Raw genomic sequence first — 25,550 nt, forward strand, 5'->3', positions numbered from 1 at the left:
TACCTCACTAACATCTATTTAATATGGATTGAACGGTGTTTCGAGTCACTTCTTACATTAACACCAATGAGGAGCTGAGTGAAAATTCAGTATTCTTTACTTGAATAAAACACATCGTGAGGCAGTGTCTTTTTTTTTCAGAATAGCGCTACGTTCGCTAAACTGAACAATAGATTTGTATTTTTTTGCCATTTCATTGCCTATATGCTGTCTGTTGCTAAGCATGCCTTCTGGTATATTGTGTTGATTATTGCACTCATTCATTTAATCAAAAGAAGTATTAGTTTGATAGAATCGGAATTAGTGAATACATATATCTCAGACAACGTACGTATAAAAGCATTTAATATCGTTTAGAGTTTTAAAAACAGAAGTTACATCAATGGTTTTCAAAACCAACACAAAAACTTAGAACAAAATGATAAAATATATATCGAAATTACACCAACATATACTGAGGTTATACTTAGGTTTTGGGGGTGAGCTCAGTAAAACCGTCGAAGGAGCAGGACGTTACATTTATCCTGCTTAGAATTTGAATTAGTTGATAGAAGCCGTTAAAGAAATGAAATTCTGCAATAGATACTAGTTCTGTGAAACTGAATCTGTTTCTTTTCTAGAAGGGCAAATTAATCATCGTTTGGAACTGCAGTTTTATGCAATAAATGTGATGTCTGTGGACTGGGAATTAACGTGATATTTTCCTTCTTCCTTTCAGGAGAAGCAACTTAAATTACCAGAGCCAATTGTCTGGTTAGAGAATGTTTTTCACCAAAGCGGCGTTTGAAAATTGTTGAATGATGCCTCCGTGTTTATTTTGTACTTTTCTTTCGCAAATCTTTTGTTGAAATATAATTTTTTGGTTAGCGAAAATTAATTTTTAGTGAAATTCTATCGAGTTGCTGAATGTTTCTGTTAAATGTTACCTCCAACTGTTCTTAATATCTGAAACATTTGCCTGTAATTTAATAGCAATAAAAAACATTTCTATTGACAGTAATGCATGACCTTATTGCACCTAGCGCTGGCTTAACGCAACATTTATCTAAATTACTTTACCCTCTGTGGCTTGTATGGTCGTTATAAAAATATTGCTTTGCAATTACTGCATTATAAATTATTTAAAAGAAAATAAGAGTTACAACTCACTGTTTAGCTAAAGCATCGCTTTCGCCCCAAACCGATGTTGAGTAATTTTGAATCTTTGTCTTCTGACATTTTTCGTAACACAGATTTTTGTGGGATCTCGTAAAGAAGATAAATCTTTTATATCGTTCAAATTATCCATGTTTGTGACTTTGAAGTAATTTCTGTTCTGGTATTGTTGATCCCAAAAGTGTAAATAGACCATTTTATTATGGCAAGTTATACCTTCTCTGATAATTTTACGAGGAGACTAAGATGAAGCAACTATGTGCTAATGCTTGTCACTGTGGGAACCCAACTTTACGGGGAATATAATCAAATGGGGATCTGAAGACATCTTCCACCGCAGCATATGTTCATGAAGCAATAAAAGGGAGAGATTTACAATCCTCGTCTAGTCTCGGCAGCGTTTCACCCTTTCAGGAATTCCTCGCAGTGATTTATAACAAAGTGGAAAATTGTTGACCCCCCTCCCCCCCGCCCCACAAAACATAATACTTTATTTCGATTTAATGAAAAAGTTATAATTAAAGTGTGTTCATTGATTTTTGTCTGCCTAGTTCTTTGCTGGATTAGAATTTAACGGTAGACGAGATTGAGTTGACGTGAGAGTAGAAAAGAAAGTAACTTGGCGGCACAACCATAGCTTTGTCATCAGTAAAACAGCGCTGCATTTGTCATCGGTGAATAACTGAATTAATAGGTTATTGTTTTAATGCATAATTTATTAAAAAAGGAAACGAACGTCGACTTTACACACGTGACAACGAAACAAATTCAATTTCCAGAAGTGTTTTGTGACAAAAGCAACGGAAGCAATAAATGCCGACGTTCATATCGTAAAATATCGCCAAACAAAGTGATCAAATCCTTTTTCAAATATATTTTTATTTACCAGAGTAATTTATGCAGCTTATAGTACACCTATCGAAAAAGATTTAGGATCCGAGCTGTCAAGATCTGTCACTAAAACGCTATATTGTAATTTACGTTAAAGTCTCACTGCTCATTGCTCCAACTTCAAATGCTTACTTAGGATTTATTTTCAGTCTTTACCCTAAAACTAAAACTTTTTCACGTTACTGAAACGGCCAACAATAATAAGATAAATCATTCTTGGGCTTTATTGTCTTCAATTACCTATATCATGTATGTGAGATATACCTCCCTGTTCTGAACTGACCTCAATTGAACAAATCAGCATTGTGCCACTTTGTTACATTATAAAATGTACTAATGGTGAAATTATAACTTGGTCTTGATCTGGGTGGAAATCATAACCATTTATTCTTTAAACGGGTCAAGCACGTTCTTCTAGCTTTGTGGATCATAATTTAACAGCTTATAAGAAAGCAATACTCGTTTTTGGGGGGGATTTGGAAATACTCGTGAGTTCAAAGAAGACATTTGTTTCATCTTTTGAAGCAAAACATCGACTAAAAAAACACAAAGCGCTCATCAACCTAGTTTCTGTAGACGTGAATACCTGCAATTGTCCTAGTGGAATCTCCTTTACAGACTTTCCAGTACCTCTCAAAGAAAACAAAATATATGACTCGTGGTATTCAACAATGCTCAGGCCTCTATTTCGCTGTGTACAAATAGGCAGCAGATGCCATGACAGCCGGCATTGTTTGCAATAAAGCACAAGTAAACCGTAAAATCTACGCCATTTCATTACACTCAACTACGCCTTAATAATAACCTCATCGCAGTCTTACTAACATTTACCCCTTACTCCAAAATGCAGCCGTTACACATTTCTGCATCTGAAGTTTATCATAGTTGCTCCAAATTGTTAAAGCTAATCCGAATAGAAGGTCAGTATATCTGCCTACTACAACTTATGACTGTCGCCTGGTAGCACAGAGTAAGAAGCAAAGGGCGCTATTCATCAAATATATATGACAGTTACATTCATTTGCTATCTTAGCAGAAACAAAACTAAAATTATTTACCTACCAAGCTTCCATTTTTCAGTTTCTTGCAACGAACTACAACAGGAAAGTGAAATAGCGGACCATTTGTATATAATATTCTTGGGATCTGTTCACTTTTCAAGTGTGATAGAGTCCTTTGCTTGGCCGATTAATGACGACGCCGTGTTTCTTTCGGGACGTACTGCATTAATTATTTAGTAAATCACGTGGCCGAATCAAATATAAAAGGATACATAAAATCCTACCACCTCCTCTGGACATAACCTTAAAATGCAAAATTCTTTATCATTTGAGAAACATTAGCTTGGCAAATATGTTTTAAAATTCTAAAAGGAAAGACTAACAAATATGGCTGTTTAGTAGCGTTGGGTTGCATCAGCTTTGTCCCATTTTGAATGACCAGCCTATGGCATGGTCGCATTGACTCTTTGCCTTCCATTCAGCCGTTTCTCTTTCTACACAAGAAATGAAGTAACCAGGCGGGGTATAGACAACAATAAAAATGCAGCGAGTGTTACTCGTTTGAGTTTAAGTTCATTCGGATTTCTTCAATGAAACTAAATATTAAAATTGTTTTATAGAAAGTCAAATAATGCATGTCTGTTGCTCTTAGATGTGCATAGACGTAAGAACATACACATGTGCATTATCGCAAACACACGCAAACATATAGACATATTCATTCATACATGCATGTAAATATACATGCAAAAATATCCATGCATGTGCACATGCACACAGGCATATATGCATATATGTACACTGATAAAATTATGTGCATGCTAAGAATAAAAGACATGCATTTACACAGCATATAGTTAGATATAGGAGTTTTACGTGGCCATGGGAGATGTGCATCGATGGATATAAATATGCACGTTGATTGATTGTGATTGATATTATATGTGACGTTATGAATTTTGAATGATATAACAGTTCAGAAATCATGATGTTGTTGACTTTTATGTTCTATGTTTCCCATATCTATGTACTCAATATTTGTGACAAATTATATAGTGAAAAAACTTGAAAATAATTAAGCTTCTGAATTTAAAACATTTGAATTATAATTTGTAACCAGTACATACACTAATGCATGTGGCTGGCTGGTTTAAATATTGATAAATTACATAGCTACATGAATATGAGACATTGTCAATTGACCTTGTTGATAACTGCGGTTTAAAGTCGACTGCTTTTCAAGGAGATAGGTGTTATACAAAAGTCAAAGTCATATACTGCTTACAGCCTCTTTGAGCATATATATATTCAGATAATTTAGTTTGTACCTTGGAAAAGACAACATACGCAGCTGATTAATTGTTCCTTATTTTGGCTGTTCTCACATACTGAATCTCAAATTCAATCAGTGCAGTTTTATTAAATATTGCAAAATATTAAGAAGTTATTTTAGTTTCTCTTTTCCTGGGGTATTGTAAACAGAAAGAAAACTGTTCCACCCAATTTTCATTGAAGACACTGCGGATTCTTTGAGGGAGAAGGATGATTATGAATTATAATTTAGCATTAACACAGGTCAGACCAAAACACAAATATGATAGGAAACTGTGTCTATTTGGTTTGAGAATGTGCCTTCTTTACTTAATGAATAATGAAAAAAAATGCAGCCTTTACTCATAAAAATGATGAAACAGTGTTTGAGAGCAGAATTAGTTGCAACTGAATACCTTGATTTTTTGTTTCACTTTTATTTGTTTTGTTGTTCTGCATGTTGCCATAGAATTTAGTTGGCATGAACAGAATTCAATTCTGATTTGACAAACATCATAGACCATTATTCAGTACAAATGTCAACATTATTTCGAGTATTTAAAATATATCACTAAATGTGACAAAATATGTTTGTGTGGAATTTTGGAGAAAAATTGAATGGGAATGTTGGAAGATGAATGTCTGGGAGTGTTTTTGAATGCTGTTTTTATTCGTGCAGCAAGGAAAATACAGCAAAAGTATACTGTGCTAAAATTAAGCGAAGTTTGAAGCTGAACAAATCAACAAATTCCTTGCTCCAACATTTGAGATAAAATGCTGGCAACGGTTGTAGTGTCGCTTCTGTAAAGGTGGGGGGACGGGTGTAATAGAAATCGAGTTTAGAGACATCATAGTAGCATAGTACTATATTATCGCCTAAGAATAGCCGCAAAACTTGCCCCTGCAGAAATTGGAGTAGTTCATACGTGAGAAACTATTTCAACTGGCTTTAACTAGATGTTGTCTGTGTTAAAACACATAGAAAAGGCGAAGGGTAGGAATGAGTCCAAAAGGTCAAGGGTTTAGAGGTCAGTCCTTCAGGCTGAAATACAGCTAATCGAATAGAAAATTTGTCCTTTTGGTGAACCTGTTCCTACAGTTTAGCCGAACTTCAGTAAAATACCTTTTCAGCTTCTCAACATGAAGGCGTCAGAAAAGGACATCTTGCTACGCGTGAACCTTAGCGTTTTGTACTGGAGACAATGATTTAAATGGTATAGAGAATATCACTCATTTATAATATCAAGACGTGGATATATTATAGTAATGTCATGTGCAAGTCTGAGAACTACACGGCTTATCCTATAAAGAACAAAGAATCATGGAATTCGCCTTTTCAAGCAGACCATATCCAGCTAAGCCAGCTGCAAGCTTGCAGGTCAGTGAAGGAATAGGAAAAAGAGCTGCACCGCCAACTTTCTTTGTTACTGAATGTTACGAAATCGAGTTGAGCATCGAAATTCCTAGGAAATAGATTTTCTTCATGCATTTTGACGGAATCCTGGCATTGCCCTCTAAATTGCTGCATGATTGCGAATAATGATTTCCTGAGAATTGCTTTGGCTCGGTTTCCTTTTAGCGGATTAGATAGGCCATTAGCCCGAACCCCTCCGGACTTCTTCCCTCTACATATACGTTTTACCAATGGCTTTAATGGTTTTAAGGTAATATTGTGGATACCAGCCATCTTTCTCCCCCTCGAAACCTCCAATTTTACAGACATAAGAAATAAAATGGGCTAAATCTAAAGCATTTAAATTGTTTGAGAATCTACTAATATGTGAGGAGATAACCTTGCACTGCAATAAAGCTTAAACACAATATCGCTCCCCTTGTTTGCTCTGATGCTCTCAGAAATTAGAGAAAAAAATAAGCGCTTTATTTTGACGAAGCTATACATCCAAAGGCTGGGCAGCCCCTCATGGAACCTGACATTAACTGTTCCAACGTTGACTTCGTGAGCATTTGGAATATATTTTCCTATTTAGCTTATGGGGGTAATTTTATTATGGAAATAGTACTACACTTGGACTATCAAATGAGCTCTTCCTTAGTGACACTCAACAAGCACTTCATTGCGTTTAAACATCTGGATACTCTGCAATGATTGACCGTTTTAAAACATTGTATAAAGGAACTGAATGCTGAATCTCCATGACATACCAGTGTGTCTCTGATTGATATCGTGAGAATGTTGGCACAGCACATGCAATCTTGTATTTCAGGAAGTTCTGACTCGTTTCGTCTGGTTGTAACAACATTAGCTTCCTTAAAACTGCTAGAATCAAAATATCTTCAGTAATTTGTGTTTAGGTGTAAATTGCCTAATTGAAGAGCCTCTCGGCTATTGTCCTTGCCCCTCTAAATCAACCACCAGTGTGTCTTTACAGATTAATAGATTGGAAAAACGAATAGTGCTTTCACAAAGCAAAATACACACGGTGTCGACCGTTTCTGTTTCTAAACTATGTACCTTGTCGTATTGTTGTTCGCTCATCCGTTCTGGAGAAAATCGAAAGGAAACACATTCCCACTTGTAATACTAAACGTTCACAGATTGGTGTAACCAACTTACTCATTTATCAACCAACAAACCGAGAAAAGAGTTTAACATGCACCCTGAACACTACTGTTGTAATATTTATCTAAGCCCGTTTCTCTTTCAGAAATGTTGCTCTAGTAAACATCGGTTTGTGTCTTTACATATTTGGCACAGAATTGCAGATCCCTCGTTTTTTTTTAGGATTCTGTATTCTTTTATGTAAGGTCTCTTTTCATGACATTTGTTCACGTCTGCCTCGCAACATAAGCTGTTCTCATATATAAGAAAACATGTCCCGATACCAAAAAAGGAAAACTACTCACGCTATTCAGCTTATTACTACTAAATTTATTTTTTTGAATTTTAGTAGCACGAACTAATTTTGGTATCGTTTTTGAACATAAAAATGTACGCAATCTTGCATTGTAGGCTTGTAACAATAATCCATCCAGCAGCACAATTACAAATACCATTTTCTCATTTTAAATAAAGAAACCACAAAACACTGTCTAATTCTTGATCACTATAAATCTCGAATATCAACACAATATACACAAAGAGATGGAATCGCAAAAATACACATTACAAGCAAAAATAGTTGTGGAAACCACAAATTACCACAACAAATCACTGGGCCTTCATTATAAAATAAAAAAAAGACCATGAACAAGCGTCGCAGCCTTTCATTTTCATGCTAGCAGACTACACATGTACCTTCCTGAAGTGTACACCTCACCATGTCTTCACCACTTAGTGCCTCGCACTTGTTAAGGTTACTAAGGTGTGCTGTGTGATAAAAATAGCCACTGACTAGAGTCGCAATGATTTCAGCTGCAGCTAGGGTGACTTTCTCCTTTTTGTTTCATTTGCTACATTTGAGAACAAAAGTGAGGCACAAGACAAAGTCCCTTCAATGCCATTAAAAATCAGCAGGAAAGCACCTACAAGCCATGTTATCGGTACATGCAATTTCTGCCTGGAAATGTCTTATTATATACACTTAAGGAGCCATTTATAGGATGTCCTTCTATAAACTTGTGAGGTCTGTTTGTTGGTCCTTGGAAACAGTTTGTAACTGTTGATTGGAAGTAGAAGAACCAGAGGACCTGGTCTTTGTATTAGGCAGTTTGTGATCTTTTTTCCACTTCATTCTTCTGTTTTGAAACCAAATTTTGATCTGGCGTTCGGAAAGACACAAAGTGTGGGCTATTTCAATACGACGTCGTCTTGTCAGATACCTGTTAAAATGGAATTCCTTTTCGAGTTCTAAAACCTGCTGCCTTGTGTAGGCAGTTCGTGAACGTTTTGGTTCTCCTCCTGTATAATTAGGGTTCACTGAAAAACAAAACAATTCAAAAACCATTCAAAGCTGGACCTAAAGTTTTTCAAATGCTTTCACCATACAGTCCTAAATACAGTGTCTGCACCCACACTGCACTGGAACAGTGCCTCTAGCAAGAAGTTGAAATATGTTATTAAGGATCACTTTAAAGTTCTTTCGGAATTGAAGATCTAACATGTCCCTGTTAATCCCAGGCTCGAGTTTTCACATGGAGTCAGCCACATGGCCAGCGGCCTATTTCCTCAGCAATAAAAATTTATGATGGGTGTAATTGCCGGTCTTTTTAAAAACCGCTCATAAATCCTCTCTTGAAGGAGTTATTTACGGTAGACCTATATCAATGGGTCGCAAATATTTGTCAGGGAAAGCGATGCAGCAGGGGAGCGAAAACCAAAAAAAAAGTGGTCCTTACCCGTGTTAACGTGGATTTTCTTCATCCAAGGATAAACCACTGCTGGCTGTTTGGTTGCTGCGCCGTTTTGGTTCTTTGAATTATGTTGCTGCTGGCTGCAGGGCCGGCCTATGGACACTTGGAGCGGTGCAACTGGCTCCCCCTGCCCTGAGAGGTGGCTCTGAGGAGCGGGCTGTGCCTGCACATGACCCCTCTGCTGCACTGGAGAGCCCCGAGCGTTGCTGCAGCTGTACGACTGGCCGCTGTAGTTTGACCGTGGATAGATTCCTTGGTGCTGAAAATCAGAATCCTGCGATTGACTGTAATACTCTGGGCAGTGGTCAGGTATGTAGTTATTTTGCGAATATTCCTCGCAAGGAGGAAATTTGGGATCCACATATTTAGTGTTCATCAAATACGAACTCATGGTCATTAATTTCTGAAGGTGGAAAATACTAATTTTTCTCGAGTTGTCTTTTTTCCCGTTCCATAAAGCCCTCCTACTTGCTGTCAACTGAATAAAGTTAGTCACCCATGTGACTGTACGAGCCAATGGCGAGGTCGGGCCCGATTCCCGGATAAGGAAACAGCTAATGACAATTTTTTACAAACTTCATCCAGAAAGCCTTGATTTAAAAATAAATTATAAACTGCAACGTCTTTGATTTTTTTTCCAGCAGTCACTAAGTATTTGAAATAGATTCCGAAGAATGCATGCAATAGAGGTTTCCATTTGGAGAGAATAATGACCACTCACTGAGCGCCCGAATATTGCTCAGGTAATTTGTTCTTTTGTCAAAAGAGAATTTCCACCATTCCTTGCCGCTTTTCAAATAAATCAAGGATAGAGAATGCATTCGGCGTCTTTGTATTTTTTGTTGTTGTTTTCTCCCGAGAACAACGTGACAATAGCGAGGGAACTTGGAGAAACGGCCGGCAATCCAGCGTACGCAGGGTGACAAAGGAAGCATCCCGTTAGACAACAAAAAGAATAACGGAGCTGAGGAAAATAATTACAACTATTACCGATGCAAAGAAGTCTTCTGGACAAAGTTATTCAAAGACAAACATAGTCTACTCCGATAAAATTAGAACAAAGCTCCATTTAACACAGAAAAACACTTTGCACATGTTGCTTAAGGACATTGTAAGATCAACGCTCTTTTCTCTGAAAGTTTAAAAATCTGCAAAGTAGGATATAAGTTTTATATCTGATAGCCTCCAATGTTTTCGCTCCAATTTCTTCACAATTTGTTTTCCTCCTCTGACATTCACGCACATCTCTGATCTTTCTAAATTAACGCAGCAACTAACTATTCAATTTGTAATATGTATAATTCGAATTTTAACTTTTGACCTTAAATGTATTTTGATCCGATTTAATTCAAAAGCATCGTAAGTTAGTCAAATGCAATACGAAACCATAGGCCAATCTTTGTAGATAATTTATCGCCATCGCCATGGAAACGGGCAGCATTGAGAAAGAAATACTTAAGTTTGTGTAATCTTAGATTTCCGGAGAGTAAATCCGGAAGTTTAGAAACGACTAATGATCAGTAAATCAACACGTTAAACATCGCAGTTCGATTGCGAAGGGGAGCCAAAATAAGCCATTCAAAACTGAGCGGCGAGATCTAAAAGCTCACTCAATATTGAAAACTGGATTCAAAACCAAAAAAAAAAGCCATTCTTAATCCAATTACTCAGTACTACTTAGAACTAAATCAGTCGAAGCAGTAAAACCCACGAAGAGCAAATTGCTGATTTTCGTAGTGTTGGCATCGACCATAGACTCCCCTAGAAACGAATCTGTGACCGAAACATCACACAAATTCGGTTCTACAGGGTATATATAGACGACGGGTTACAAACAAATTCGGTGACTAATTACAACAAGGGAAAGTGCTTTAAAAGACTGCACTTACAAGCGAACTCCAAAGAGTTAATTGTGGTCTACTATCAATAGCTAAGCAAGCAAATTCCAGACAAAGCGCTTGTTAAACTATTTAACTGTTTAGCCATTGAAAAATAACAGAAGTCGTTCTTTTATTTTTAATAGGTGGTAGCAAACATTTCTATGTTCGGCAGTGGCAGCAATATGAATCAGCGTGCAGAGCGGGCTTGTGTATACAGTCTACAAGGCAGAAGTTATTATTTGTTACTGTGTTTATGAACCCTGCGTATTTCAGAGAGATTTTATAGGAAACAGTTTGTACCGATCCGCTCCAGCTAACATTACTAAGTGCCCCAGCGTGAATCAATAATTGCTCCAGATGCTAATAATTTGAACTCACCACTAACAAACCGCAGGATGTTATAACAAATATCGCCCGGCCTAAACAATTCCTAAATCTAATCAAGTTATACATGGGAGCACAAATATTGGTTTATTTCGAAGTGTTTTCCACTTATTGCTCCTTCCATAAAGTGATAGCAGCCCAGGAAAATAACGATTGTTTGTTCTATTCTAATCTCTACCATTTCCTGGGAGCTGGATCAAATAATACTACCAGCAGTATGCTTCCACATCTAATTAACACAAATCAGTTGGATCGCCATATGCAAGAACAGAAAATATAATTTAATCTGCCAACTAATCAGGACTCCCTTTGCCTCACACGTCTAAGGTGGTTTCTAAACTCGAGTGCATTGTAGGTTCCTTACTTTGCTCTCCCCAATGTCCCTGCAGTGCCACCGCGTTGTGTGTTAAAGGCTGAAGGGCACGGGGTCAGACTGAAATCATTTACAAACACATCGGAAAGTTGCATTATTATTTTCACTTTAGCGAGTGTCACACGCTGACCTTTTCTAAGTGTGTGAATCTTGCCGAACTAACTGTTTAGCTAGGTTTACTGTAATCCTCTTCTTACATTCTTGCTGTGTTTTTTGTAAAAAAAAAAGGGCACTCGCGAAACAGGCTGGGAATAATTATAAACGTGCGCCAACGAAAAAAAAGAGTAAGTGTATTCAACAGTACAAAGATTACACCTAAATATTTTGAGATGCGCTGATTAACAAAGTAACGTTGAAACTGTACTTTCTGACAGTAAATGGGTATGTTCAGTTCCTTATTTAGCTGCTGTTTCTATCGAGCACAACAAAGGTCTCGGTTTATCTACGTTTTATTGTAGAACAACAAAAATGACCCTCTGCAAACGTTCAAATTTATACCTCAGCCTTAAATAAGTTGCTGTTTAGATTATTTTACCTTTGCAAGAGAGAAAAATAACCTCGCTAAAAGTTTTATCTTATTTACCTGTGATTTTTTTCGTTTACCCCAGTGCATTAGGAAAGAAAAGAGCTAAACTGTTTTCCACAACCAGTGACGCCAACGAATGCACCAGCAGTGAATTCTGCTTTTAAAAGCCTTTTTGCAAGGAAAATCCCAGATATCGTTACACCAGCCGATATTTCGAAAGCCAATTCCCTTTACAGTTCAAATTATCGCACATTGTGAAGCTGATTGGTACTACGCATTTTAATATTTGTTAGACGCTGTGACCTGCATTTCACCTTACTGCTCGACTCGTTCAGACAGGTCAATGCCAAAGAGTTATTGATGAACAAACCCGATTAAAATTCACCTCTTTTTTTAACTGCCCACACAAGTGCTGCGACTTTTGATCTTCCAGATTTTGACCTAGAGAATGTCAATGCAAAGTAAGTGTTTGGGAAGTGAACCCTATATTTATTCATAGATTCAGTGGTTCAATGAACGCTATTATTGTCATGAGTCTGCTAAAGGCCTTCCTACGTATACGTACAACAATTTAAAAAAACCAAATTGGATTTTTAAAAAGTTCACCTTTCTGGTGACCCAGAAAGTCATTTTCTTGCAGAGGTCCGCGCAGCATAAGCAAGACTGTTTTGCTTTTCAGTAGCAATTACTGTTGATTACTTATCAACGCCTAAAGATTCGCATTGTAAAACTTCGTGCTGAAACGAAGGATCCATTGCGCTGGCCCATTGCTTTACGAATACCGGTTAAACATTATCTGGACCTATTTAAAGTGAGTCCTTGTTTGACGTTTATCTCGTGACTTATTGAGGCCGTTACTTGGAGGGAAAATAGTATCGGATATTATGTGTAAAGATGGAATCTGAATTTAATATCCTAGCAGTGATTATAATTAGTTAAGGTGGCGAAGCAATAGTAGACCTAAGGTGAAGAGAAACATTGACAGTTCCTGACGTGGAAAGAGACAGGATATAAACATTTCCATTACTGGCTTTTGATAGCTAAATTGTATTTTGACTGAAGAGGTTTTACTGTCCATTTGAAAGTAGGGGTCTTTAACCTGCCTAATTTGATATGGGGCGTTCTCGGTTTTGGTTACTTTGAAATTGTCAGATTTTCTTTAAATATGCAGTTTTAAAATATTAGCGTCACATTATATTTGTGAACATATTAATAAGCCATTTTCTTAACTAAATCATTCATGTCTAACCAAACAACAACGAAGTACTGAAAGCTACCTTCATTTAAAAAGTAGCAAAATGTTACAATGAGTAATATGAACTTTTAATAAACTATTATTTTATTTACTGGTCAACCATTACAAAAAGCAATATGAAATCGTAGGCCTAGCCGATATAGTCCACGAAAAGGAATGCCCTGGTTTAGTTAACTGAACAGTTTATTTGATGAACTGGCAGCCATAAGTCTTGCTGTTGACCTACATGTTTATAGTGGCTGTGATATTACATCTGAAGAGTTTGGAATTTGCTGTTGTCTACACGCCTCTGTTGGCTCTAAAGGAGTACACTTTAAATATCTGCTTTAATTACTGCCACGTCACTCGACAAAGTGATTTTACAGATGTTATTAAAACCGAAACCATAATTTTCCTCCAAATGACCTTTTGGAAATACAGCCTTGCACTGGGAGGCGCTGTGTTGAGCATCACCAGTTCAAAATAACAAGCCAACTAAATCTGGCTGTGGATCGACACTATCACAGTAAGACTTAAACACGATTATATTTTATCTGAATTTATTCTGTATGTATAAGAATCTTGTTCCTTTCAGGAAAATTGAATGCAACATCAGTTCTTCTATGCCGTTGTACAAATTAAACAGAGAATCGTAAAGAACGTTAAGTTACACACAGTTGTATCTAGGGCCATTTTAGAATCCAGGTTACTGCTCCCATTTAGACACATGATGTGACCAAATCATTTTCCATACAAACCACATTCGAAACAATTAACCGCGTCCAATTATTCGTCACGATTTACGAGATAATAGTTACTTACGAAAGAGCTTCCTCCATTCTGCCATATCTGTAATAAAATTTTTAAAAATTCAACAGTTAATATTAAGTGAACCATACATTAAAGATGGAGTTCAATACAACATATAAACACGTGGGCTTTCTTATCCAAGCTACTCATAAATAAACTGAAGTACTGTAACCGCCATGAGTTCTTCATTACATTATTTTCAAGGGTAAATATTTTCATTTTGATCCATAAAAAATCTTTACAAGAGTAGATCTGCGTTTTTACATGCAGCATTTCAAACAATTTGTTTTTGGCCTACTAATTAACTTGACATTACCAGTTTTTTGAAGTTGCTTAAGCACGTAAAATGGTATGTACTGTCATGTATTCTAGGTAAACTGTAATTTCAACATTGCCTTTACGTAGTCGTAGCTGTTAATTGCATCTGAGAATGCACATTTAAACCGTTCATAAGTTAACGTGACCACTCATTGAACTTTTACAATACATCCGTAAGCTTAAAATATCGATCTGTAATGAAAAGCGACATTAATAAAAAAGCCCTATGTGGGTAGTAATCCATTCTCAAATATTTTCTCGTCTATCTTGGCATGCCTCTTTTCTCAGTGTTCGGTTTGGTATCCTCGTCAGTTGCCGTGTTATTGAACATTTAAAGCAGAAATTGTTTTCACTCCTGCTGCCACTCCAACTTCTCTAACTTCGAAGAATTTCTACAGCTTCATTTTTATTTTATTTTAAATTACGTAGTGATCAATTCAACTAAACTAGGTTAAAAGGGCGAAACTACCATTCAAAACAAAACAAATCCGAGTTCCTTCTGGCTGTACTGCCCACAATTTAATTTTTTCAACCTAAACATCCTTCGACTCAGCTGTTTGGGCAGAACCAGCCCCCTGTCATGTTTAATTTTTTTTTTCATTTTTATTTGAGTGAAAATTCAGATTTCAGATCCCGTCTTCCACTGCTTCTGAATTTCTAGTCCGCTCCCCCCCCCCCCCCCCCCCCCCAAACACTTTTAAACCTTGCAATGTCATTCTATGTTTCAAATAACATTTGGTCATAGCTATTGTCGATATATAACAAAAACAATTAACACGGCCGGTTCATGGCGACTTATCTCATTTCTGCGGGACATAAAAAGGGGTTCCCTGAGAATTTCGAACAAGGTCTCGCCGATTGCAGTGTGCTCTTATTACAGCGCTTCTCATATTGAATAGTTGATTTGCAACTTTTAAAAAAACATTAGAACTTTATTACTTTTTAAAAAGCACTTTAAGCCGTATATTGTTAGCCATTGTGTTATATTTCTAGTCTAATTTGTTCGGAATCAGACCAGTTAGAAAATCTTCGGGACTGTGGACGAAATTGCGGCATCTATAACCGGTCAAATGCTTTGAAAATGTCGTACAATCTCAGCAAATTAATATAGAGGAAGATCGGCAAAGAATATGCAAACAATGTCTTACTCTTCTTTAAACTTGCAGAATTATTTCTCACATCAGGTTACATTTCCCAAACAGATTTTCAATTAATCTCGTACAATTATGCAGGAACAACGCGAACTCCCAAAGCTGGCCTAAGAAAATTATATATCTACCAGACGTGATCGTGCAGCACAAGGTCTTTTTGCTAAAAATAAAGAATTCTACTTATACTTGCTTAAAGGGTTAGGTAAAATCTATAGTTTATTTCTGCATTTTTCAATTAATAGTTAAACAGAATAATAAAACACATTGTTTATGATTATAAATTTGAAACTATAATTAGAAATTTTTGAACATATATAAAGTATATTTTGTTAAGAATATTGTGATATAATTTCCCTAATTGAACATGTATCGTGTAACTGCTAGTTGTTGAAACTGAACTCACGTTGCGTTGTGATTTTGGTTTTTTTGGCTGGCCAAGAAATTGTGCATGCGCCCAAGAGCTCCGAATGACATCAGGTGTCATGCGTTCACTTGCTCTTTTACCGATTTGAAATAACTTACTTGCGACTTTTCCAGTGCGAAAGTACCAGGATACGAGAACACTACCAAGTCATAACCGTGGAACAGGACAGCTTGCTTCTTGGTGTCACTTTCCACGGACCCTCTCAAAAACACTAACCATCTGCACTTGTCTGCTCTTAACCTAATATATGATGTGAATTATATTTTGGCTTGTCAACTCCCAAACCATAAAACAAAGTTTAATGACATCACGTGCCCCTCCGTAGCCAGTCAGGACGTTGCTCTGTGGCGTCCCTATAAATAACCCTTAAACTTTAAAACTTTTATTCACTAAAGACAGTCAGGTTCATCGAAAAGCTCTCCCACTAATATAAAGCTAAACGTCTGAGCACACAGACGAAACGTGCCTTGGAGAATAAGATGCCCTTACTTTAATACGCAATATGGACAGTAGTTCTTATGCAGCCAAGGGGATCTAGTCGACTTGGTAAGTGCAAATACCCTACAAATATACGTGACTGATAGCTGCTAACTTACAGTGAAATAGATATAGGTCGACTGAGAATGGAGAAAAAAGTCTTTTTACAGTTGCTGCTACCTATGACTTTGTTTCCCTATTTCTGTCGCTACGACGGCTTATTATTTCCTTCTGCTTTTCGGTACACAAATATTCTCAGAAAAGTTAGCATGAAAAATTATTCTATGCAATGGATGCCGCTGCAAATCCTTCTTATAAGTAACATAATTTATGCAATACGTCCTATAAATTGCGGCATCACTTTCCTAAGTATTTATGTCAACATCCATTAATAAAGACAAACTCGAATTATTCTTCCATTCAGTAAAATCTGTGAAATTATCTTTGGACATTTGACGTGTTTGTAGTCGAGCTGCCGAGTTTCTGAAGTATGAGTCATATTCTTTAATTAAATAAAGTTATTGGAATAGTATGAACTCGACCATCAGTTCTTGCCAACAATAATGTTTTTTTTCTAATTCAGAAAAAACATTGAAAGACGGTTCAATCCAAGGAACTTTTTTGAGTTCAGAAGCATTGGGGCTAATATTCGGAGAACTTGGGTGTCAACCCAATAGGTGTAAAGTGAGAAAGTGAATGGCTTTTTGTCTTTTCACAAGAAACCAATTGTTCGTCTTTTTACACATCATTAGAGTTCAAACGCCAGGTGAAATATTTATTGATAAAACTGACTTTATTTCAATGTAGGCAAAATGAAAATCACTTATTTCATGTACATAGGACAAAGTCAGACATTCAGACATTATATCTGTACAGAATATACAAGACATATATACCTGGGACCACAGCAACACTTGTGCCATAAACATTCCAAGGCAAAATCAAACAAAAGAAAGTTTGATGTAAAAAGAGATGACAGGAACAATATTCATCTAAGTTTATAAAATATTATTAATTTAAAATCTTAGCGAAGCTCTATTCCGGTATGGGATTCGTTTGTTCAGAAACCAGATATTCAGCACAACTTCATTCTGTTCTCAAGAGATAAATGGCTTGCTTGGCTACATTAAGTCGTTTGACCCCTCTCTCGCTCGCTGTCTTATAATCTAAATTTAGGCATGGCTATTACCATCAATGTATAAAAACATGATTTAACATCTGTTGGTGACAACTGATAAATTGTATTCTTTTCTTGGTAAATTGATAGCAAGACGTTGTACCCATATGAGAACAACGTATTAATAAACGCATCTCATAGAGGAGCACCTAATGTGGCCAAACAACCTTTCCTATTGCAACTTAAAAGATCATCTGGACAGTAATATTGTATAGCCAGAATTAGGATGAAACAAGCTATGGCTGAAAGCCTACTCCTGGGGGGCTGACATTTATACTTTTCAATTTATTGTCCTTTTTCCATTTCATTCTTCGGTTTTGGAACCAGATTTTAATTTGTCTTTCAGTCAGGCACAGGGCGTGAGCGATTTCTATCCGGCGGCGTCGTGTAAGGTATCTGTTATAATGGAATTCCTTCTCCAGCTCCAGGGTCTGGTACCGAGTATATGCTGTCCTCGTTCGTTTCCCTTCTAGCCCACTTAAGCCTTCTTGAGAAAAAGTTGAAAGATGCATTACTACACGCAGTGGAATTTACGAACTTATACAATTTCAGACAAATAGATTAGTGCCTATGTCCATTATATTACAAAGTGTTAATTGTTCGGATGGTTTATGTGAAAATAATATAAAATATTTGCATTTTCAGTCGGTAAGATGCAAGGTATGGTGCAACTTCTGGCTAATTGCTGTCCTAGTTCGGAGCAACAGTCTTAATGTTCCCATATGATCTAAACTGTCATCCTTTTACGATTAATCATTATATATTTAGCTCATACTTGTTATTTAATTACTCAGTCTGAACAATTAATTCGATCAAGAATAAAAGGCATGTCAAAAGGTCGAACTGCGTACCTTGGTTAAGGTGCATCTTTTTCATCCATGGGTATATCTGCATTTGCAGTGCTGGATCCTTGTCTAGTTGCCCACTTTCCGGTTTGGGGCTGTTCGTCCCCTTAGGATGTTCATCGTTAACCGGCGATGTGTCCTGGTTACCGTGGTATGAATGATTGGATTCTGTAATAATAGCCCCCGTCTTAATAGCACTATCTGATGAGCTTATTAAAGATCCCGAACAGAAGGCAGGTTCAGGCGATTTCATTTTCACCCCAGATGAACTATGAAAGGTGTTATTGACTGTTTGCAGGTAATTGGTGGACCTTTCATTGTCACCACACAGATTTGAGTTCGAACGAGTCATGCTGAGGTCTATCCCGGTGTAATCATAGCCATACCTGGCGGAGAGCATCGTCGACTCCCTGAAATGCTCGCCGACAGAAGCAGTATTTCCATAACTCGGCAACTGATAATCGTGGCCATTTTGGTAGCGACCTGAGAAGGAGTTTAAAAAGTAGGAACTCATCTGCCTTTAACGGGTTTTGATTTGTGGTTCTTAGACGTTTATTCGGCACTAGACCGAGCGATATATAATGAAATATGGAAATAAAAGGCACATGTCATTTCTCTGCTTTCTACGTATGCAACCAAATATGGGGCACAAGTTTAGATCACGTGCTTTTGTTGACCAGTCGTAAATTCTTGTGCCTGACCCTGGGGGTAATTCATGCAGTGAGAATACTTGCTATGATTTAGCCAGCATGATCCTGTAGCGCCCCCTGCTGGCAAACATGAGTAAAGCCAGATTCGCATCAGCAAAACATAATCTGAAAGGTCTGACGTTCACACTTTGCAACCTATTTTCCATATAGGTTTATTTATAAAATGGTTCACACTTAAAACCCTGTTAAACCTTGGGTATGAAAGCTGATTTCTGTTACCTGAAATTCGATTTTATTTAACTGACGACATATACAGGAACACAGACACAAAATGTGTATGCGAGTAAAAAATTCCTGTTTAGTAAGTTTGTAAGTGCATAGGTTTGTGTATAATGCATATGTAAAGTAATTTGTGGAATTGGCTTCTGCTGACGATAGGTACAACTATTAAGAAGCTGCAAACGTTGATCTGATCCGTTTGTTATTCAGCATTACACCCTAATAATTCAAAATATTTTGTAACTCAATTAACGTTTTAAATTCAATTCAATTTAAAACGTTTATTTCGTATTAATCATGTATGTAATCCTTTAGTTTGATATTGGTTGAAAAAGAATGATTTGCTTGTGGCGAACTGCATAAATGGAAATAAATAACAAGTAAATCTTCTCGATATCCGACTCTGATTTTTACTCCAAGGTTTAGGATGTTTAACTTCTCTTCCTTGTAGGCAACAACATAGGGAAAGTTCGTTTCCCTGAAAGACAGCTTATCCCTATATAGGATACAGAGGCAGCCTTCCCTCACTTACACACACAGCCCGGGTTTCAACATCTACAACGATTACAATGTCGTTTTCATAGAACACTGCGCACAGCTATTTCCACATTACGTTGATATCTACATACACTGCGCATTCACAAAGTTTTCCATTAGTTTTCCCAGGCAATCCCACAATTTGCCCATGAAATTCCGGTTTCTGGATAATTGTGTGTTGTCTGTTATGATTGGGGATCTGTTTTTTAAAACAACCAGACCAACATGGTAATTTATTTTGTGACTGGTTAAGTCGACCCTGAAACCAACCTGAATCGACTGAGAAGCTAAGCGGGCGTGGTATAGGGTTTATTTCTATTTTCGCCGCGGAATTCCTCGCGAACGTTACTACAGTTGTCCCTTGTACAATCTATGTTTTATTTAGATGGACGCATTTGTATAAAACTCTTATATCTGATGCATATTCCTGTGTAGGTGCTGATGGAATTAAAACAAATTTAATTGTGCAAAGATAGCCTTCGGGCAAATATATACAGATTTCCAAATCATATCGTGCAGTCTCCAATTTTGCTCTGTTATCGTTCTCTGCCATGCAGATCCAAACAATCTGAACCAGCCAGAAGGGCAAGGAAACGAACCAAGAAATAAATGCAATATTTGTAATCAAGATTTTTCTTTTTCGGTTTGACGAATAGGCTGCTTATAAATTTTAGATTGCGATTTGTAAAGGAGTTGATAATGAAGGACAAACGTGTCAAGCATCGACCGTGATAATGCGGGCCTTGCAGGACTTCTTACAAAGATCCGCTCAGAATGGCAGTAATCTTTCAAACAGGTGGAGTACATCTATGCTTTGTTTCTTTTTCTTGGCAAAAAAAGGATGTTCCTATAGATTAGTCAATGCATCGGTTAGCAACAAAATAGGGTTCTTCGGGTTTATGTTTTGACCGCCCCACCCACACATATTAGTTTCTTAATCAAAACCGTACAGAATTTGATTTCCTTTCTATCGCAGAAACATTTAGATGTCATTTACCGTGACACCTTGCAGCGCTGGAGAATTGAGTTACTTTTATTTATTTTTCTGCTCGCTATCACCCAAGCTTTTAAGAATTGAAGGGCCAAAGTATTACCAATTAATTGAAGTCTAAGCACATTTCAATGGAAATATTATTGTAGTTTGTAATCACAGCCCGTGCAATCCATGCCAGGATACAACATAAACCCACAAAGACCCCAAGTATTCTGGGCTCCGGTTTCAAGGTGGAACTGCATAGGCCTTCATTAAAAGTGCATTGATTCCAGATCAATCATGGATTACAATTTATAGCTTAAGAAGTAAAAATATAACATTTTAACAAGTGTATTTTAAATAAAATGCCAGACTATAGGGATGGTTTTATTTATCCTTTGTGAAGTTTGATTTGTGTACCCTTGCAATTCTGTTCGAAGAACACAGTTGCGACACTGTCCAACTGACTCTGTCTAAAGCTCGTAAATCTAAGGCTGCGGCAGCCATGTGACAGTCGGCAACAGAAATACTGTCTTTGTCCTGCACTAACAAATCAGGCCGTTCTTACAGTACTCGTTATGGAATAGAATGGTTTTTTGCTGCTGACTACAATGATTTTATTTTTTTTCTACTTCACCGAATATTTGTACTCTTGAAACTTTTGAAATAGAATACCCAACAGTCAAATATTTTACACTTTCACCAGGCACGATTGTGGATTATGTTCTGACAATGGAAAGTAGAAATTATTGCGTGCATCACATACTAATTCATTTTTGTTGATTGTCATTTTCCAGTGCGTCTCCCTTATGACAAAATTCAGAAGATCGCGTTCTGGAAATTCGTTGGTTTGCCAAAACTACGATGATCGAATTGTCTTTGAGATTGCAATAGACCATTTCCCTCGAATCTGTGCGAAGCGTTTGCATTAAGATTTACTTACTTTCACAACGAGATGCCAATATAAAGCAGTGCAATAAATGGTTTAATGCAAACTGGTATTGGGAATCAGACCACCTTTTGTTGCAGAAGTTAAATGAAACATGTTTCCATGAAATTATTGATTGTAATATTTTGTTATTATGCTGAAATTATTTGGAAATTATATTTGAGCATGGTTGGTACCGAAGATGTAATATGAGCAAAACGTTTTCGGGTAAAGTTTCTAAATGCACAATTGGACGCTTAGCATGAATTATACATACACGCAAACAGACAGGCAGATATTCACACACACATAGATATACACACAGAGACAGATACAGTGGTGCCTGTTGAGTACTTTAGTCGGTTTAGCAAAACCACGACGACATGACGCATAATAACAAAAATTAAATAATTCGATTCTAAAACTAGAAAATGAACTGAATAGCAAATATCCGCTTTCTGGTGATTATAATTACAATGACATTACTGTTGCTCAGTTTTCTTTTTCCATATGTTCATGCTAAATTACGGATTATTAAGAAAAATCTGCGAAATCACTTTTCATATATTGTAAAAAGTGCAGCGTGTAATAGTCACATAACTCCGAAAAATCAGCTTTATTTTAACGAAAATTATACTTGAACAATTTTATCTCATTTAATTATTTAATGGAGGCAAATAATGCTTGATTTGCAAAGTCTGTAAAATAATTGCCTGACAAATTGGAATGAAGATGGGCGATGCATTGAGAATTAAACAAAAGGTATTATGAACAGAATTAATGTCAAATGTTGCCTGAAAATTAGGGTAAATCTGCAAGTGCTTTGTCAATAGTTAAAATAACATTACTTCTTCAAAACTGATAGAATTCGAGTGTACGTACATTGCTGTTTGTGAGTTTTGACTAAAAAAGTCAATATTTAATATAGAAACATTCACAACGTTATAAAGAATATGATGAAATTGCACATGTTACGCTATCGATGCACACTCTTTGATTCTAGCTTCATTTTGAACAGCCTCGTTTTCACTTTCACAATATGTCTGTTGGTCTATACGTTAGACAGATAGACAGACATTTTGCTCGGTGTTTAATACTATTTTCAAAAACAAATAGGTGACAGATGCACAACAAATCAAGATCGCTATAACTATGGACAAAATGGATGGTCAAACTATAGTCGTTTAATCCGTTTTCACTAAAAGAAGATTGAAAGACAAATCAATTTTCAAATTCTGAATATAAGCATACATTTCAAATGAATGCAATTTTGATGTACTGTCAAAAACAATTTAAGCAATCCTCTCTGAATATTTGATAATTGGAAAAAATACATACAAACAAACGCCTTGGGATATTGCAGAATGATACATGATCAGCTCATCTCCTGATGACAGTATCTCGCACACACAACCACCCCCCTCCAACTTTCTAGGCATACGTCTGCAGCAAGGTTTTGCAGTTAAATCGCTCATAATGAGAAAAAATTCCACAACAAAGTAAAGGAATTCAACGATTTTTGGTGATCATTCTGTTTTGTATTGTGAATTCACTTAACATGGACTGGAGCTGTTGGTTCCGAACTAAAAACATTTCCCGCATGAAGACCCCACAGTTTCTATAAAATGTGCTATCCAATTTGGGGACAACTTGCGGGAAATTAATCATCAGATGGTTGAGCTGCTAATATTTCAAACATGCAAATATAGACGCAGTTAGAATTTTTTCCTGATCCCCTGTTCATTACAAGTATATTGAGAGCACAGTCCGATATCTATTGCAGGGCACTTATTGGAAGAGTACCACTCATTTGTGCAAAGTTCCGTCACGTGGTCAGACATCATTTAAAATGTTGGCTAAACACATCTCCAAAATTCTGATCGCTTCTATGATTACTGCACGGAATTATTAGGATTAAGGCAATGCATATCATTCATCTCTGCACCTAATTTTTAATACAGATGACGTCCAACTCATATCCTTGTATGCAAAATAGCAGACAGAAACAAACTGAAGCCGTCAATCATTAGCTCCCTGAGAAAAAAAACAACCAAAGTCGCGCAATTTGCAATAGCACTACTAATTATCCTACTACAACGCTACACATTCTGATTCATCTCTACTCATGGATCATATGAAAACATATCAGCTGCCCGTGGCGAAGCTTTCATTTCAAAGACAGCCACGAATCGTAGCACTCCGTTCTATTGCGGGAAATAAATATTTAATTAATCTGCGCCACAGCCGCCATATGAATTCAAGTGACCACCTGGACCTGCTTAGTTCGGACCGTTTTCAAACCCGTGCTGGGGTCATTTAGCCTCAATAGCGCACAACCTCAGAAACAGTTCCCCAGAATCCAGCGAATGAAACAAACGCCTTTTTCCTGCTTTCCATTTACAGCAATATGATTTGCAACAGCAGAGCTAAAAGAGCATAGCACTTACCCGGGTTAGGGCGCTTCCCCAATACAGTAACCAGCCTGATATTGTATTCCATTTCTACTTTTTCGATCAATAAAATAACTTGAAAAAGGTAACGCGAAAATTGAAGGGTAAATGGAAGACTGTAAACAGACGTCAGAGCTCTGTGAGAGTGATTAGGTTGCTGAATCCCAGCATGAGACGAATGACTTCCTCACAGTTGTAGGGAAAAGGACTGGACACTGCGAATACAGCAGAAAGTCTCCTTTTTTGCAAGCAGCTGGCGTCAAATACCAACGACAAAAGCAGGCAAGGGGAGATACTGACAGAAAAGACGATTTGAGACGAGTTAGCAGCGGAATGCAGTGAAATATTCACAAGGGAAATCATGAAAAGGCCATGAACGCAGTTACTAGATTCACATGACCAATGTCAGCCAATAGGATCACGGGCTCCGTCGTAAAAGGTCCATTACAAAGTTGTAAATTTTCTTCAAACAAAAAGGAATTCGCAGCAATTCCTTGCGGATTTCACAAGTATAGCTAGCAAGCGCCATGTTCCCTTTAACGAGTTCTTTGCTATAGCTATTTGTTATAATATGTATTGTAACGAACGTCTTAACTAACTATATCAGCGGAAATACCGCGACAACAGCAAGTGGAATATCAACCAATGCGGGGCGCATTCCATAGTACAGCAAACAAATCGTTACAATTTGTTTGTTCATCGCTACTTCTTTAATACATCCTATAGATGTATCAAGTGAAGACATGGGCATTTTTGAAATTAAATCTCGTGAAAACCATAATAAAGCGGTAATATCAAGAATATCTACTGCTGCCAGTTATATATTAGAAAACTTATTTTCGTTTCCTCCCGACTTTCTCATTCCATTCAATAAGATCTAATTAAAAGTAGAAAGCAAAATAAACTAAGCAAAAGCGTCTGCAAAATACGCAACAAAACTGCGGCGCCTTCCGTCCTTCCTTCCAATAACAATCAAAATCTCAAGGAAAGTTGTATCTTATTCGAAGCTTTGTAAGATGCATTTTGCACAGGTCAGAAACAGAACAGTAAATATATGCACATGTAGGTGCCGAATGACATGGAGCACGGCATTAAAGTTCTCGTGTCCACTGTCGGGAGAAAATGGGCATTACAAATTCTAGTGCTTCATAAGATTTGGCTTAATCGGCTAAAACAGCTTCGGCGCTGCGTTAACAGATTAGGCGTGAATGCAAGCATTTGAATTCGTCGGTTCGGTGTATTTTTCCTTCAATGTCCGTGAGCGGGTTCGGTAATTAGGTTTCACCGTGTTGCATGCATGGGAACTTCGAGCATTAGGAGGGAAGTATGTCTGCTGGATATTTGCTTTCCAAGTTTCTCCATTATCCCATACTTACCGCTGATTTAACTCTAGAGAAGGGCTAGCACTAGGCTGTCTTTGCTGCGGTGCTTTGAAGAGATCTTACCGTGAAAATCCAAAACGGCA

General features: G+C 37.1%; 2 protein-coding genes and 1 long non-coding RNA gene across 8 annotated transcripts; 1 reads left to right on the forward strand and 2 right to left on the reverse strand.

Moving 5' to 3' along the window:
- Positions 1-7,227: 7,227 nt before the first annotated feature.
- On the reverse strand, positions 7,228-24,145 carry hoxd4a (homeobox D4a). Of its 4 annotated transcripts, none has more exons than XM_043693558.1 (4): positions 24,083-24,145; positions 13,889-13,915; positions 8,655-9,633; positions 7,228-8,235 (listed from the first exon to the last, which is right to left on the reverse strand). In XM_043693558.1, exons 3-4 carry the CDS (start codon positions 9,064-9,066, stop codon positions 7,928-7,930), a joined length of 720 nt encoding a protein of 239 aa, XP_043549493.1. In that variant the 5' UTR covers positions 9,067-9,633; positions 13,889-13,915; positions 24,083-24,145; the 3' UTR covers positions 7,228-7,927. The 4 variants fall into 4 exon arrangements, with proteins under 4 accessions (XP_043549493.1, XP_043549492.1, XP_043549494.1 ...); XM_043693557.1 differs by lacking the exon at positions 24,083-24,145 and adding an exon at positions 15,868-15,930; XM_043693559.1 differs by lacking the exons at positions 13,889-13,915; positions 24,083-24,145 and adding an exon at positions 11,890-11,911.
- Positions 16,150-22,412, forward strand: LOC122551534. 2 transcript variants are annotated; one of them, XR_006312126.1, is made up of 3 exons: positions 16,150-16,315; positions 20,391-20,530; positions 21,505-22,412. It is a non-coding gene; the product is annotated as an uncharacterized LOC122551534 (long non-coding RNA). The 2 variants fall into 2 exon arrangements; XR_006312127.1 differs by lacking the exon at positions 16,150-16,315 and adding an exon at positions 18,687-18,770.
- LOC122551531 (homeobox protein Hox-D5) lies at positions 17,021-20,384 on the reverse strand. 2 transcript variants are annotated; one of them, XM_043693554.1, is made up of 2 exons: positions 18,275-20,384; positions 17,021-17,907 (listed from the first exon to the last, which is right to left on the reverse strand). In XM_043693554.1, the coding sequence occupies exons 1-2, from the start codon at positions 18,780-18,782 to the stop codon at positions 17,660-17,662; spliced, it is 756 nt and encodes a 251-aa protein (XP_043549489.1). In that variant the 5' UTR covers positions 18,783-20,384; the 3' UTR covers positions 17,021-17,659. The 2 variants fall into 2 exon arrangements, with proteins under 2 accessions (XP_043549489.1, XP_043549488.1); XM_043693553.1 differs by having other exon boundaries at positions 17,021-17,910.
- Positions 24,146-25,550: the final 1,405 nt, after the last annotated feature.

This window comes from Chiloscyllium plagiosum, chromosome 7, assembly GCF_004010195.1.
Source record: "Chiloscyllium plagiosum isolate BGI_BamShark_2017 chromosome 7, ASM401019v2, whole genome shotgun sequence".
Classification (NCBI taxonomy): domain Eukaryota; kingdom Metazoa; phylum Chordata; class Chondrichthyes; order Orectolobiformes; family Hemiscylliidae; genus Chiloscyllium; species Chiloscyllium plagiosum.